This window comes from Vanessa tameamea, chromosome 9, assembly GCF_037043105.1.
Source record: "Vanessa tameamea isolate UH-Manoa-2023 chromosome 9, ilVanTame1 primary haplotype, whole genome shotgun sequence".
NCBI classification, from domain to species: Eukaryota; Metazoa; Arthropoda; class Insecta; order Lepidoptera; family Nymphalidae; genus Vanessa; species Vanessa tameamea.
Window position 1 is genome coordinate 8,583,285 of NC_087317.1, and position 13,684 is coordinate 8,596,968.

The 13,684-nt window shown below is 34.0% G+C and overlaps 1 protein-coding gene across 1 annotated transcript in view; it reads left to right on the forward strand.

Moving 5' to 3' along the window:
- The window catches only part of LOC113395082 (uncharacterized), an 84,036-nt gene extending 71,040 nt beyond the window's left edge, over nucleotides 1-12,996 (forward strand). Inside the window, exons 3-8 of the mRNA XM_026632634.2 lie at nucleotides 1,050-1,203; nucleotides 2,775-2,960; nucleotides 7,815-8,038; nucleotides 8,281-8,497; nucleotides 8,831-9,034; nucleotides 9,787-12,996. Coding sequence (XP_026488419.2) covers nucleotides 1,050-1,203; nucleotides 2,775-2,960; nucleotides 7,815-8,038; nucleotides 8,281-8,497; nucleotides 8,831-9,034; nucleotides 9,787-9,924 — 1,123 coding nt within the window. The 3' untranslated portion in view covers nucleotides 9,925-12,996. The remainder of the gene's footprint in view (nucleotides 1-1,049; nucleotides 1,204-2,774; nucleotides 2,961-7,814; nucleotides 8,039-8,280; nucleotides 8,498-8,830; nucleotides 9,035-9,786) is intronic.
- The last annotated feature ends 688 nt before the right edge of the window (nucleotides 12,997-13,684 follow it).

The window sequence follows — 13,684 nt, forward strand, 5'->3', positions numbered from 1 at the left end:
CCTGTAGTTATACTGGCTCATTCACCCTTCAAACCCGAACACTATACTAAGTACTACTCTTTGGCGGTAAAATATCTGTTGAGTGTGTGGTATCCATCTAGACGGGCTTGCACATACCCCTACGGTAGTGTTTCTGTTTTACAGGATAAGCTTTTGTCTACTGTTAGTGAAGAGGATTTAAGGAGATTAATCCATCACGTTATTTTAGTTCGGATTGGAGGATTTATACGACTTAGGGTAACTTCCGGTGTGTTTTTATGAAAGTATTGTCTTGGTAACTGAAAAAGAAACATTTCTTTTGATCTACTTATATTTTGCCGTGATTTCCCTGCTTTACCTTACCTTAGAGAGATATAATGATTTAACATATTTTATACATTTATAATATTTCTTACAGCGCCTTTGTCTATGGGCGGAGGTGACCACTTACCATCAGGTGGCCCATATGCACGTCCGCCAACCAATGCCATAAAAAAAAAAATATTCTATTGAAGTATAAACTGTTCTCCATACCTCATCCTATTAAATTACCAATCATCGGTCGACCAATGCCTTTAGTCATTTAAAGTATTAAAAGAAAATCTGATCGTCGGAAAAGAAATATAGCTAAAATTAGGTTATTGTCAAAAAACAATTTCTTCCAATAAATCAATTTCTTTAATATTGTTTGAAATGACGGATTTGGTGAAGATGTGATACATACCTATATATTATTTATTAGCTGAACCTGCGGCGTTACCCACGCAAAATTTATAAAGCACACACTTCCAACCCCCGTTTTACCCCCTTAGGGTGGAGTTTCATAAAATCCGTTAGCTGATGCTAAGCAGATTTTCTACAGAATAAGGAACCTAACTGCACAATTTCAAGTTTTTCGGTGTTATAGTTTCTGAGATTTCGTGATTAATCAATGAGAGTGGTATTTCGCTTTTATATATATAGTTTACATATTATATTAAATATAAGAAAATGACGCTCGACTCATAATCAACATTCATATAATAATATTATTGGATAAAATGTTTAAATATCAACTGTATTTGTTACAGATTTAGATTCTACGTGTACTCTGCTTACGTGGAGCGACGCACCGTGGCCGCAGTGCGCGTTATCGCAGCGACAAAAACGCGCGGTGCGGACGCTGTCATGTGCCGTTTGTGGTTGTCAGATAACCGCACTGTCACTCTTAAGGCTAGAGTCAAGGTAATATTTTTGTGTCTTCTCCTCCTCCGTGACGTAGGCGAAATAATCTGTGCCCTGTCGGCACAACTAAAAGCTATTAAACGAAGAATTGAATTGATTTGAATATTACTTTGTCGGTTTTGGTACCTCTACTGAGGATTACATTGATATCCATATATTTTAATAGGTACTTATTAGAACGGCCACAACTTAAAAATAAATATACGCCTTTAGTTTGAAAACTCAAATTTGTTCCTATTTGAATTATTTTTATTATATAATATTGTAAAATTTTCGGAATGGTTTCTTTATTAATTTACTTTAAACATTGTTATATTCAAAATGTATGGTAAAATGACGACAACTGTATTTTAGTTTCAGTCACTCGGCATTTATGCTAATAAAAAATACATATTGATTTTAAACATTTCATATATGTAGATAAGTTTGCTTTTAACACTATGCAATTCGGACCAGCAGTTTTAGTAATATTCAAATATATTTGAACGCGAGAAAAAAAACGCCTTTCATTTTGTACGATGTATTAGTACCACACGCGTGAATAGATCGCGGCAAAATTATATATCTCATTTGAAATATATTTTGGGATCAATTAGGGAAAACCCTTATTTAACCCTTACAAAATCGGGACGGACAGTCATTAAAAGTTAGGCAATTGGGCTTTTTTAGCATGTGTACGTATTCATACTGTTTTCCTTCCGATAGAATATATATTGAGAACTGGTGGATGTATTTCATTTAACCTTTTAAGTAAAGACTTACCATCGGTTGGTAATATACTGTTTTGCGTACTTAGAATAAATGCGGCCTTACTTACTTGGTTCAGTATTAACTATAATAAATGTAATACTACTCTTTCGCTCTTCGTGACTTAATTATAAATCTGAACTTTTTTTTTATTAAAATTAGGTTAGTTTGTTAAAGGGAAATTTTTAAAAGGGTGCATTAATTAATCTTGCCGCGCATAAATTCTTTTATAAAATCTGTGTAAAGATTTAGATTAAAAATAATATTAAAAGAATTTTAATTTAATTTAAGAGTTCACACAGCGAATATTCAGTTTTTTTTGCAGCAGCAAAATTTATACGTTTAAACATAAATCACACAAGTAAGTTATTTCTATCAGAATGAATGTCATTAACGTCAAAGACAGAGGCTTAAGAAAGCTGTATGAAAACATTTAGTATACGGAATTGGCTTTTGTAATATTTGATCATTTATTTATAAAATATTTATTGCTTTTCTTAAATATTTCTACTTTTTGCGAATTATTGGCTGTTACTTACCTGTCATTAATCTGTTGGCTATGTAAAGCTGCAGATTTCGATATCAGGATTCAAATATTCTTAAAAGCGTTTTCACACAATTTAATAACAATGAAAGTACGTACTTAATAACGAAACATACCTATAAACATAATGACGAAAGTCTATTGCTATGCATGGTTATTTTCCTATGCACATAAGTACGTACAACCAGACAATCTTAATTTCTTCTTTGTATAAATAGTTTAAAAAGTTTTAAAAGATACGTAAAATTAGAAATAAAATCACATATAACTTTATTTTCAGCCAATTCGTGAAAATTGGAACCTAAGATACAGTGCTACGTATGTGTTATGCTTGTTGCGTGACTCAGGGATTAAGCCCCAAGAAACAGTCGGCGCTTCATTGTCGTTAGTGGCCAGTACAGCTCCAAACAGACCGCCAACTAACCTGCTGACTGTGAGAGACACAGAGCCGAAAAGCGGCATTGAGGTAAGAAATTGTTTATATTTGGAGTGTATATATATATGTATACACTTCACGCCTTCAGTTTCTTAAAACCAACACTCCAAAAGTCCGCATAGAATCGATTTATTTTCACACAATTAAAAAAAGGAGAGTCTAAATCAAATGATCCTATTCTATGGAAGGAAAGTGAATTGGCTGATGTTTAAGGCCGCTGGTGAACGGCGCGCGTTTAGTAGAATGGCGAGGCGGTTCATTGAATGCAAATTTAGCGCAATGATACCGGAACAGCTAGTTAATATTATGAAGCTGGGGGTAGTGTGGTGTTCTATGCGCTACCGTCAGAACTAGTCCAATTTATAAATTAATTGTGCACTAAATATTATAGCTATTTTATTCAGGAAGGTATTAGGGTTACTTCACACTGCGACCGTAAACTTTGACTAAAATCTGAAAAACTATTATAATCTACACGTTTATTACTTTAAATTAAACCATCCACCTGAAGATGCCCTGTATAACATGGTTTTATCTATGACATATCCTTTATGCAAGGAAATTTAAACAAATCATTCACAAAGAAAAAAAAAGAAACAATGATATCTGTTCATAGTTTATTAACGGCGCTTAGCCGTGCTGTGCTCTATAATTGCATACGTTTCACGGAGCGTGACAATTAGTGTAATTACTGCACTACTTCGAAGTCGTCTCTCACACGAGCTTCACGAATATTTAAAAATGTTAAACGAGAAACGTAAGATTATTATTTTTGATCAATAGTTTTTGATACACAGGCTTTATGTGTCTGAATAGCTCAGTGGATATAACATGAAGATTTTAAACGAAAATCACGGTTTCAAGATTTACCCATTTTTATTATATTCTGCTTAAACGTGTTTCTATACCAACCCGTATATTTTTTTGGTTAAAGAATGAATTTGTTCAACAGTTGAATAATAAAGGGCTATACATCGATAGGACGGAAATTGTTTGTTATACGAAGGTTAAACGTTGAATTAGCTCAACTGGCCTTTATTTGCGTGACCTCTAATCTTGCGTGTAGTTTTATTTAGTATTGCTGCTGACTCCTATGAATATTTAAATCTTTTAAATAAGTCATTAATATACATTTATACATATTATGTTATTTATTGCAGAGTTACGAACTTCTTACAGTTATAGTTTAACTAGTTTCCTTCCGCAGCTTCGTTTTCTTGTAAGAGGAGGGGGGGGGGGTGTTTCCAGGTGTTATGTACTCGTTGACCTTTTCTATATCCCTAACAACGTGTATGCAAATCTTCATGATGACCTTTGACTAGTACGAACGTGAAAGCGTAACAAAATTTGACGACCTCCGAAGTTGAGTAGTGTGTACACCGGTTATCATGGCTACGCCACTCCGAGTTTCCGGGTTCGATTCCCGGCCGAGTGGACGTACAAAAAAAGTTCATTAGTTTTCTATGTTGTCTTGGGTGTATCTGGTACCGTCGTTACTTCTGATTTCCATAACACAAGTGCATTAGCTAGTTACATTGGGATCAGAGTAATGTATGTGATGTTGTCCAATATTTATTTATTTATAAAAGAAACAAATCCTCTTTCGCATTTATAATATTAATTAGGATTATATATTTGAAATAAAATAATGTAACTCATACGGAAATTCAGTCTATCGGAAATCTATATAGATGAAGCCTTGAGTACATTTCATTTAACTTGACGTTGATGGTACAACTTTGTATCCTATAAGTTTCAATGAAAACTTTTCTAGAATTTTCCAAGTTATTTTGATATATCAGGGAAATGAACAGCATATATAGGGTATATATGCTGTTTATGCATCTGATATTTGATTATGATGTTAGGTAATATGTACATTAATAAATCGCAAATCGGTTACCTACCTAAATCTCGAACAATAAACAAACAAACATTAACAACGTGTAAATTTGCCACTGTTGGCCTCCTCTCCCTTTGTGGAGATGGTTTGGAGCTGCTCCAATGCAAGTAGTGGGTACACATGTGACAGCATTCATTGAAATTAGACATGCAGGTTTCCTCACGACGTTTTCCTTCACCGCCGAACACGAGATGAATTATAAACACAAATTACATCACATGAAAGTGGGTTAGAACCCGCAATCATCGATTAAGATGCACGCGTTCTAACCACTGGGCCATCTCGGCTCAAATGAAATCTCGAACAAATATAGTTAAATAATATAACGTATAATTAACTTTTTTATGATTAAATTTCCCAATTGAATATTAATGAAAATCCAACAATTGTCGAGAGAATATTACACAAGGAATTGGAAACATAGGTTGCTATCTTAGAACATCGAAATTGAACGCTTCTTTTATATAGGTTGTATCCATGTTTTATTTATTTATTTGCTCTTTGTGGTGTACAATAAAAAGTATAAAGTAAGTAAATCATAAAGTAAACAAATGTATATCATTGAATATCGTGTTCAAATCAAATCAAATCAAATCAAAAATCTTTATTCAATATAGAAGTGTTTACACTTGCTTATTGATTGTCAAAAATCTACCACCGGTTCGGAATTTAGCACCTCGGACCTGAGAAGAACCGGCGAAAGAAACTCAGCGGGATATTTTTTTTTTTTTTTCCATTTTGCATGTACAATAATAATTATATTTTAGTTATTTGAAACAGCCTGGAAGCGTTCATTTCATTCCCAAGGTGTGCAGTCAACTAAAAAGTCATTAGTGTTGTAATATCCTTTAGCACACAAACGCTCTTTAGCTAGTGATTACTTTATAAGTTCGGAAATTCAGTGGTCAGTAATAAGTGATTATTGATGAGATATACTAAGTAATACTTATTAGGTAGCCCGGAGTCTCGAAGTTGATAGTGAATACAGTGGGATAGCACACAATGCCTAGTTATGCTATTGTAAATATGAGTGTTCTTTATTGACATACTCTGTGATTGAAATGCTGGCAAACAGTAACTACTGAGAATAATCTACTTTCAGCGATGACTTAACATTTAATTCAATACTATAATATAACGATACAAAAGTGAGTTTGTGAGCCTACCTGAATAAAGATTATTTTTATTTTGAGAAAAAATCTTGTGCAGTTGGTCATATCAGTCCAACGTCGAAATGTAAAATGTTATTTAAACAAATAAATTAAAATCATGTATAATGTTTTGTATATGTTACTGTAAAAGCTCGAACTAAGATAAATCTTAAAATTTTCCTGTAAAACCTAAGATTTACCGACATGATTTGGTAAATGTAAGTATTTGATTATAAAGGGACGACTTTTGCGGACTTCTACCATTCCAAACTTTTTTTTTTTGTTTTACGAGGAGGAAATGCATTTACGCATGCCGCCCGGTCGGGGGACCGGGACGGGTATGTGGGACTCAACCGGGGCCTAATGCCCCGTGCCAGGGCACGCTAATGCCCTGTCCGTGAGGCCACTGGAGGCCGGGCGCCAAGGGCTGACGCCCTGCGGCGGATAGGATGACTGGCTCCGCCGCTGACCACCGGTGTACGACCACTCCTCCGACGCTCATAACGAGCGCCCCCCCCCCCTTCTTGCCAACGAGGCCGCTTACACAGTCCACTCAGCTGGTCGGAGAAGTACCAGGAGCGACCCCGCGGCATCCCACCACGTCAGTCTTAGCCGTGCCCGACGAGCAAGCTCAAGCCGGCCCCGTTGCCCAGGGTGCGCCACGAGGAGGCGACTGACATGCACCCCTTACCATTCCAACCTAACCTAACCTAACATGTAAATCCTAAGATTCCTTAAAATTCGAGCTTTTACAGTAACATACATATATATGTATTGCATAATTCATATACTTCTATTTAAATAAAAATAAAAATGCTCATTAGTTTAAGTGCATGAATGAATGCATATAGTAAAGCATATATATCGATAAGCTGTGAGATTATCTAAAACGAGCATCGTGCATGTTCTATGAATATATAAAAAAGACCATTGAACGCTAACCTGTATTCCATGTAATTCCTACGATCGTTATTTATTATTTATTAGCTATTTACTCGGATATTGCAACCAATAAATTGCTTCGTGTACCGTCTAAGTAGTCTTTGTGGGAAATACGTTAAACTCAATTATTAACTCCTGGATTGTTCAATATATTTGAAGTTTTTTTTTTTATATATAGGCCAAAGACCTGCAGTAATAGTGATTATATCAAATATACTAACAAGGGTGTAATAATAGTTCAAAATAAAATCCATAAATTAATTTCATGACTCTTATGTTGACTCTTGTCAGAAATACATATTTGAAAACTATAAAAAGTTTAACACTAAATTATTTCTTACAGATTTTTCTATTTTATTTTACTAATAAATCTATATCAGAATACTTGCAAAATATTTCAATATAGGTATGTAGTTTCTGAAAATGTTGTTGAAAGGCGATTTTTGTCGTAATTTAGTATCTCTTTAAAAATCCTACTTATTATTATTAAGATTATATAACCGTGTGTTTTATAAAGTGAAATAATTTCTTGGTGGTGCAAGCTTGGTGGGCTTCGTGCAAGCCCATCTAGGTAGGTTATCTCCCATCAAATATTCTACCGCCAAACAGCAGTATTGTTGTGTTCTGGTTTGAAGGGTACTCTTCCTGAGCCAGTGTAACTACAGGTATAACATTTTGGTTCCCAAGGTTGATGTCGCATTGGCGATGTAAGGAATGGTTTACATTTCGTACAGCGGTGTTGTCTATGGGCGGTGGTGACCACTTACATATACCATATAATATACCACATCATAACTATATAATAAAAAAAGATTTATGTTTTATTAAAATTTAAAATATGACCGAGGTATTGCTTTTTGTTTTAAATCGTTGTCATGTTTTTTCCAGGAAACTCTACATGTTTGCGTCAAGCCATTCCATTTCTCGTACTCGAGGGACGAATGGCTGGTGGAATGGTTCGAACTGAACCGTCTCCTGGGTGTCAGTCATTTCTACATGTACAATGAGTCGCTGAGTGCACAGGTGGCCTGCCTATTGGACCACTATCGCAAAAAAGGTCTTGTGACTTTGTTACCTTGGAAGCTACCCATTGTGTCAAAAGTGGAAATTAGGTATGTGTTTCATCAACTACTATACAAAGCTTATTCTCAATCGGATGAAAGTTTTTTCGGTTTATAAGGTACAAAATAAACATTGTACACGAAGAAGATAGATGATTAAAAATATTATATAAGCAACTAGTTGTCGTCCGCGGTTGCGATTGTGTCTAAGGGGTTGACCTTCAGATGGTAGGCATAAAAAAGTTTCCCTTTTTCAAGCTTGCTTTATTAAAAAAATGTATTTAACATTTCAGGACAGAGGGACAATTCGCAGCGTTTAACGATTGTCTGTACCGGTCCATGTCGACGGCGGGTTGGCTTCTCGTCATAGATGTAGATGAGGTCATATTGCCGCGGCGTGAGAGAACATTACCAGCGCTGCTGACGGCTCTAAGAGCTGCGTACAACCCGCCCTCAAAGGCGCCTTCCGCGTTTTTGTTTAGAAACGCCTTCTTTTACCTTCGATGGGAGGTACGACATGGACTTGAATTTAATATTTTTGCTAGAAGAAGTAATCACTTATTTTACCTTTGTTATATCATGAAGGATTCCCGTGTATAGTGGTATCTATAACCGTACTGTGGTCCGTATTAAAGTAAATCTGATTCGTAAATGTTGCTAATTTGCAATAGAAAACATTTTCTGATATGTATCATCTTACAATAAAAAGCATCGGTAGATAACCTTATATTATATACTTAAATCGTCTTATTTAATAATGTAGATTATAGCAAAATTTAATATAATGACAACTTAAGATAATATTATGTATAAATGGGTTCAAATTGCATTATTTGATTACAGGACGATGCCGAAGCTCCAGCGCCACTGGTAACAGCGCGCAAGACTCGTCGCTGGGCCGCGCCGCACGCGCTGAAGAACCGCAGCAAGTACGCTCTGCGGCCGCGGGACGCCGTCGAGCTGGGGAACCACTTCGTGTGGGAGCTGGCGCCCGGGGCCAGCTCCGTGGGCGTTCCCACCGACAGGGCGCTGCTACACCACTATAGGGTAAGCACAGAGAGTGTTACCGCCCGATAGCGGTCTATCTGCCAATTATGAAGTTCGATAGGGTGATAACGAAATAATTCGTGTATTATCTGTGGTTTCCACCAACCCGCATTGGAGCAGCGTGGTGGAATATGCTCCAAACCTTCTCAAAGGGCCTCTCTTTGGCCTTGACCAAGCAGTGGGAAATTTACAGGCTGCTAATGTATCTGTGATTTCGTTTTATTTGAATGTCTAATGGTATTGAGGAATGTACCAAAAAGTAGTAATGGCAGGGTTCTCAAAATAAGTCACGTAAGGGGAGGAGTCTTAAATATCTAAATAGATCAATTTAATAGTAACGCTGTAGTGTTGCCATTAAACTTGACTTGGTGTTTATCATGTTGCTGACAGAACGCGCGGGATTCCACACATACGCGTTTGGACTGTTCTCCGCAACTCGTAATTAAAATACTCATGACATATTAATACAAGTAGTTGTCGACCGCGGTTTCGCTTGCGTTTTAGGAGTTAGTCGTTAGGTATACAAAAGTATCCTATATACTTTCTTGGGATTCAAGGTTGATTCATACAAAATTTCACCAAATTCGGTTCAGTGGTTTGGCCGTGAAAGAGCAACGGACAGACAGAGTTACTTTCGATTAGACGAAATCAATTGTAATTGGTAAATGTGAAATTAACAAATTTATTTTCTCTTTTGTATTTATTAATTCCTTAATTCTCTTGTAATTATAATGTCGACTTGTATATTACAGATTGCTTGCGAGTACGGTGGTGTACAATGTCTAACAGTACCGTCGACGGTGGACCGAACGGCTCACCGATGGTCGGACGAGTTGATACAACGTGTGTCTTCGGAGAAGGAACAGGTAGCGAAGACGTGTCCCGCCTAAACGATATCAGCCAAAACCGTTATTCAACAATATAGGTAAATCATTATCTCATTAGAAAAAATTGTTTTGTAATTATTTTTTTTCTTAATTAATTCAATAAGGTTAAACGTGCTACACACTTATGTCGAGCACGTTAGATTTGGCAGTATTTGTCGAACAACAAACCTACCAGAAATAATCACAACACTGGAGACCGTTCGGCATACCTTCGCAGAATTGGCTTGTGGGGGCCGGCTGTGTGGTTACACCGAGCGGTCTTCTCGCTCCTGAATATATATATTCCATTTAATTGCCCGGGTTTAACGATTAATGTCCGCTTATGTGTGTAACACGCTTTAAACGCGACCAAACCAAGTAGACGACTGGCAAATGCACGTCACAAGTTTTGAATACGAACTGCGAAAAATAAAATTATAGCGGGTAATAAAAATTTAATAACGGAATTATAAATATCAAACTTCAGCAGAATAAATAAAAAATTGTTATAAAACCGTTACCTGAGGCGGTAAGTGGGGGGTGGCTCGCGTTAGACAGGAGTTTATACGTTCCATGCTTTCGTCAAGTTGTCTTAGTTGAGTAGTAATTGTAAATTCATACGGCCCTATAAAAGATATGTAGAGGGTGTTTAGTTCAACGATGCTGTTTCATTTTTTTTCATACGTCAAATCAATGACGACGGAAAGAGACAAAACAATGTTTAACTAAACACCCGCTTAACCTTTCTTAAGTAAGGCCATTATTCAATTTGATGATATTTTACTAAGGATGATATTACTTGAGTTAATTGAAGTCCATTCCACGAAACGAACTCCCAAAGAAATTCGCCCGTGTGCGCTCATTGGTTAATACCAATGAGATACGTATATTTTGTCACTTATGATTCGTTCGACTCATGGAATGGACTGGATATGATTTGCAGTACTGAGTATTAATCACATAATTGAAGTACAATAAACTGTCTGTTATATAATGTTAATCCTTCCTTATACGTTCGTTTAATAATGCTAAAAGTCCAAACTGTGAAAATTTGCTGTATAAAACTACGGTGGATTGTTAAATACAATGTTAATGAATAATAATAATTAAAATAGTTTATCAAATGAATGTACAAAGTCTTGGTCATAAATAACGACAAATGTTTTTTGCTTATTTTTTGTTCAAATATGATTTTCTTAATTTCCTTTTACGGGAATTGATTTTATGTTTTTAGGACAGGGTAGGGTGGGGTCGTTTTATATCCAGTTTTTATATTTTTGATTTTTTCGCTTACAAGTATTGTTCTATACGTTTTAGTAGCATGTTTTCATGGAGCGATTAATGTTGCCATTACATTTGTTATGCAAAGTAATACAAAAATATTTATCAAATATTGGTTATATTCTCTGACCAAAAAATATAATAATCTCATGCATTTATTTATATTATTAAGAGTATTAGGAATCGACATGGCCCAGTGACTATAGCCGTGGTATGCAAAACTAACTGAGCTTTCATGTTCTTAATCTTGTGTTTGCAGAGGTGACCGAATATAACCCAGCGATGGGTTATTTCTGTCTGTTTATTTCCTACAAATATTTACAGATATTTTTGTATCCATGCCATATTACAAGTTCGCTATTTTACGGGTGAATAAATTACAGTTAATATTTTAATTATTTATACATATAAGTCTAAATACATATATACATATTCTTTATTCGCAACTGTATCACCCTTTTAATAACTAGTTGGCTTTTTGTGACTATCAAATATGGCCGAATATATTTCTTGGTCCGAGAATAGAAAATATATATCTTCGAAATATGGCCTCTTCAATAGACCCATTGCCCCAAATACATACCATACTATTAGAGGACCACTGATTTTAATTCCATTCTAAATCAAATTCATGTAACATCTTTCCTATTGAAATACGTATTGCGACTATTTTTTAGTAATAATTAAATTAAGTACATAAGGTTTAATATAAAATTTTGTCGTTAAAATGTTATATTAAAATAGATTGCTCAATAAATTGTCACTATCAGTATTATTTCGATTCTTTGTCGATTCAACAATAAAATTTAAACGTATTAAATTTTAAATAAAGTTAGGTATAATAAAAATATGATACCGTTATTGTTTTATGTAATCTGTAAATTGTACAAAATAAAGTCGCTTTCTGTTACTGTCTGTATCTCCGCTTTTTGATTCTAAACCGATTTTATTCGTTTTTAATGAGCGATAAACGAGGAAGGCTTGTATATATAATTTTATAAATATTTTCTTCAAAATGACTCAACTAACAATAAAATAAATTGACCTAGAACCAGTGAAAATTATCCAAATTGAATTTATAAGGCGTGGATTGGTTGATCTAAGTTTCTCAGTAAAAATTATTATTCATGTTTGTCATTATTGACATACGTTAAATGAATAAACGTTTTAAATATATCTATGCAAAGCGCACTTTCCATTTTCTTTATTAATAAATTTCAGCCTTGCGAAACCAAGACGGGTTGCTAGTTTAATATATAATGTTGCCATGACAAAAAGAGCTTATTTTTATTTGAAACAATATATTTTTTTATATACCTAATGTAAATGTCAAATAATTTTGTTGATTTTTGTTGAATCGACGTTGCAATAATAAAAATAACATATATTGAATTAAAAGTTGAATGCATCGTTTATAAATATACTGGCCAAATAAATTGTTTCGGCAATGCGGCCTCTGAGGATAATAAATTAATGTTATAAGTAGTTTACATAAATGTGGTATGAAGCACAATAATTTGTGGTCTTTGTATATAAACTTATGTGTTTATGTTATATATTGTAAATAATATAACTATAATTATAAAAATAGCATAATATTTAAAAATTGCAGTTTAACCATAATATTGTACCTTATCAACTTTTGTGAAAATTATTTTTATATTTATTCTAGAAAACATTGAAGATTAATCCTTCTTTTTAAAGCCACAGGATAGTGTTTATTTAATAAATTTGAAGTAGGTTTGTTTATTAAGCAAGACACAAATATCTATGATAATAAAAATGAGCCAAATGGATATAGATGTGTTGTCATTTTAAATGATTTTTATAATTTTTTTTATTATTTCATGTCATTCGATGCCACAACTTTATGCCATCGTTGATGTTATTTGTAGTGGAAACTTATCAAATTTCGTTTAAAAAATATATTAATTATTATACATTTGTATATAAATATTACGTAACTGTTGTACACAATGATATTCTTGTATCTGATTCAATAAAATGTTTTTTAGCTTTTGTTTTGCGATATTGTAAATGTATTTTAATAATAAATTGTACATATCTTTAAAATAAAAAATAAAAAGTTTTTTATCTGTGTTATAAAAATCGCAGTTTTTTTTGCTAAATTAAAAATGATCGTTTTTGTACACAAGTGTACCAGTACGTTTGTGTTTTTTTAGAGTAATGTGTGTAAACTAAGTATTATTATAGGTCCGAGATAATATGTTCTCAATTACTTATCGGCAAATATAATTATTAGTAAGCTTGTTAAATTCAAGAGTATTTTTATCATTGACATTTTCAATTTTTTTTTTAAATAAACAACAAAACCTCTTTGATATGCTTTTAATCAAGCGCTTGTATATTTATAGGTACGTTGTTTATTATTATATATATACGGGTTTATTTTAAAAATGCAGTCAAATTTAAATTATGTCTGAGACGTCAATACCATAACATATATTTTGCTGATCACTGTTATAAAAGAGATCTCTATTAC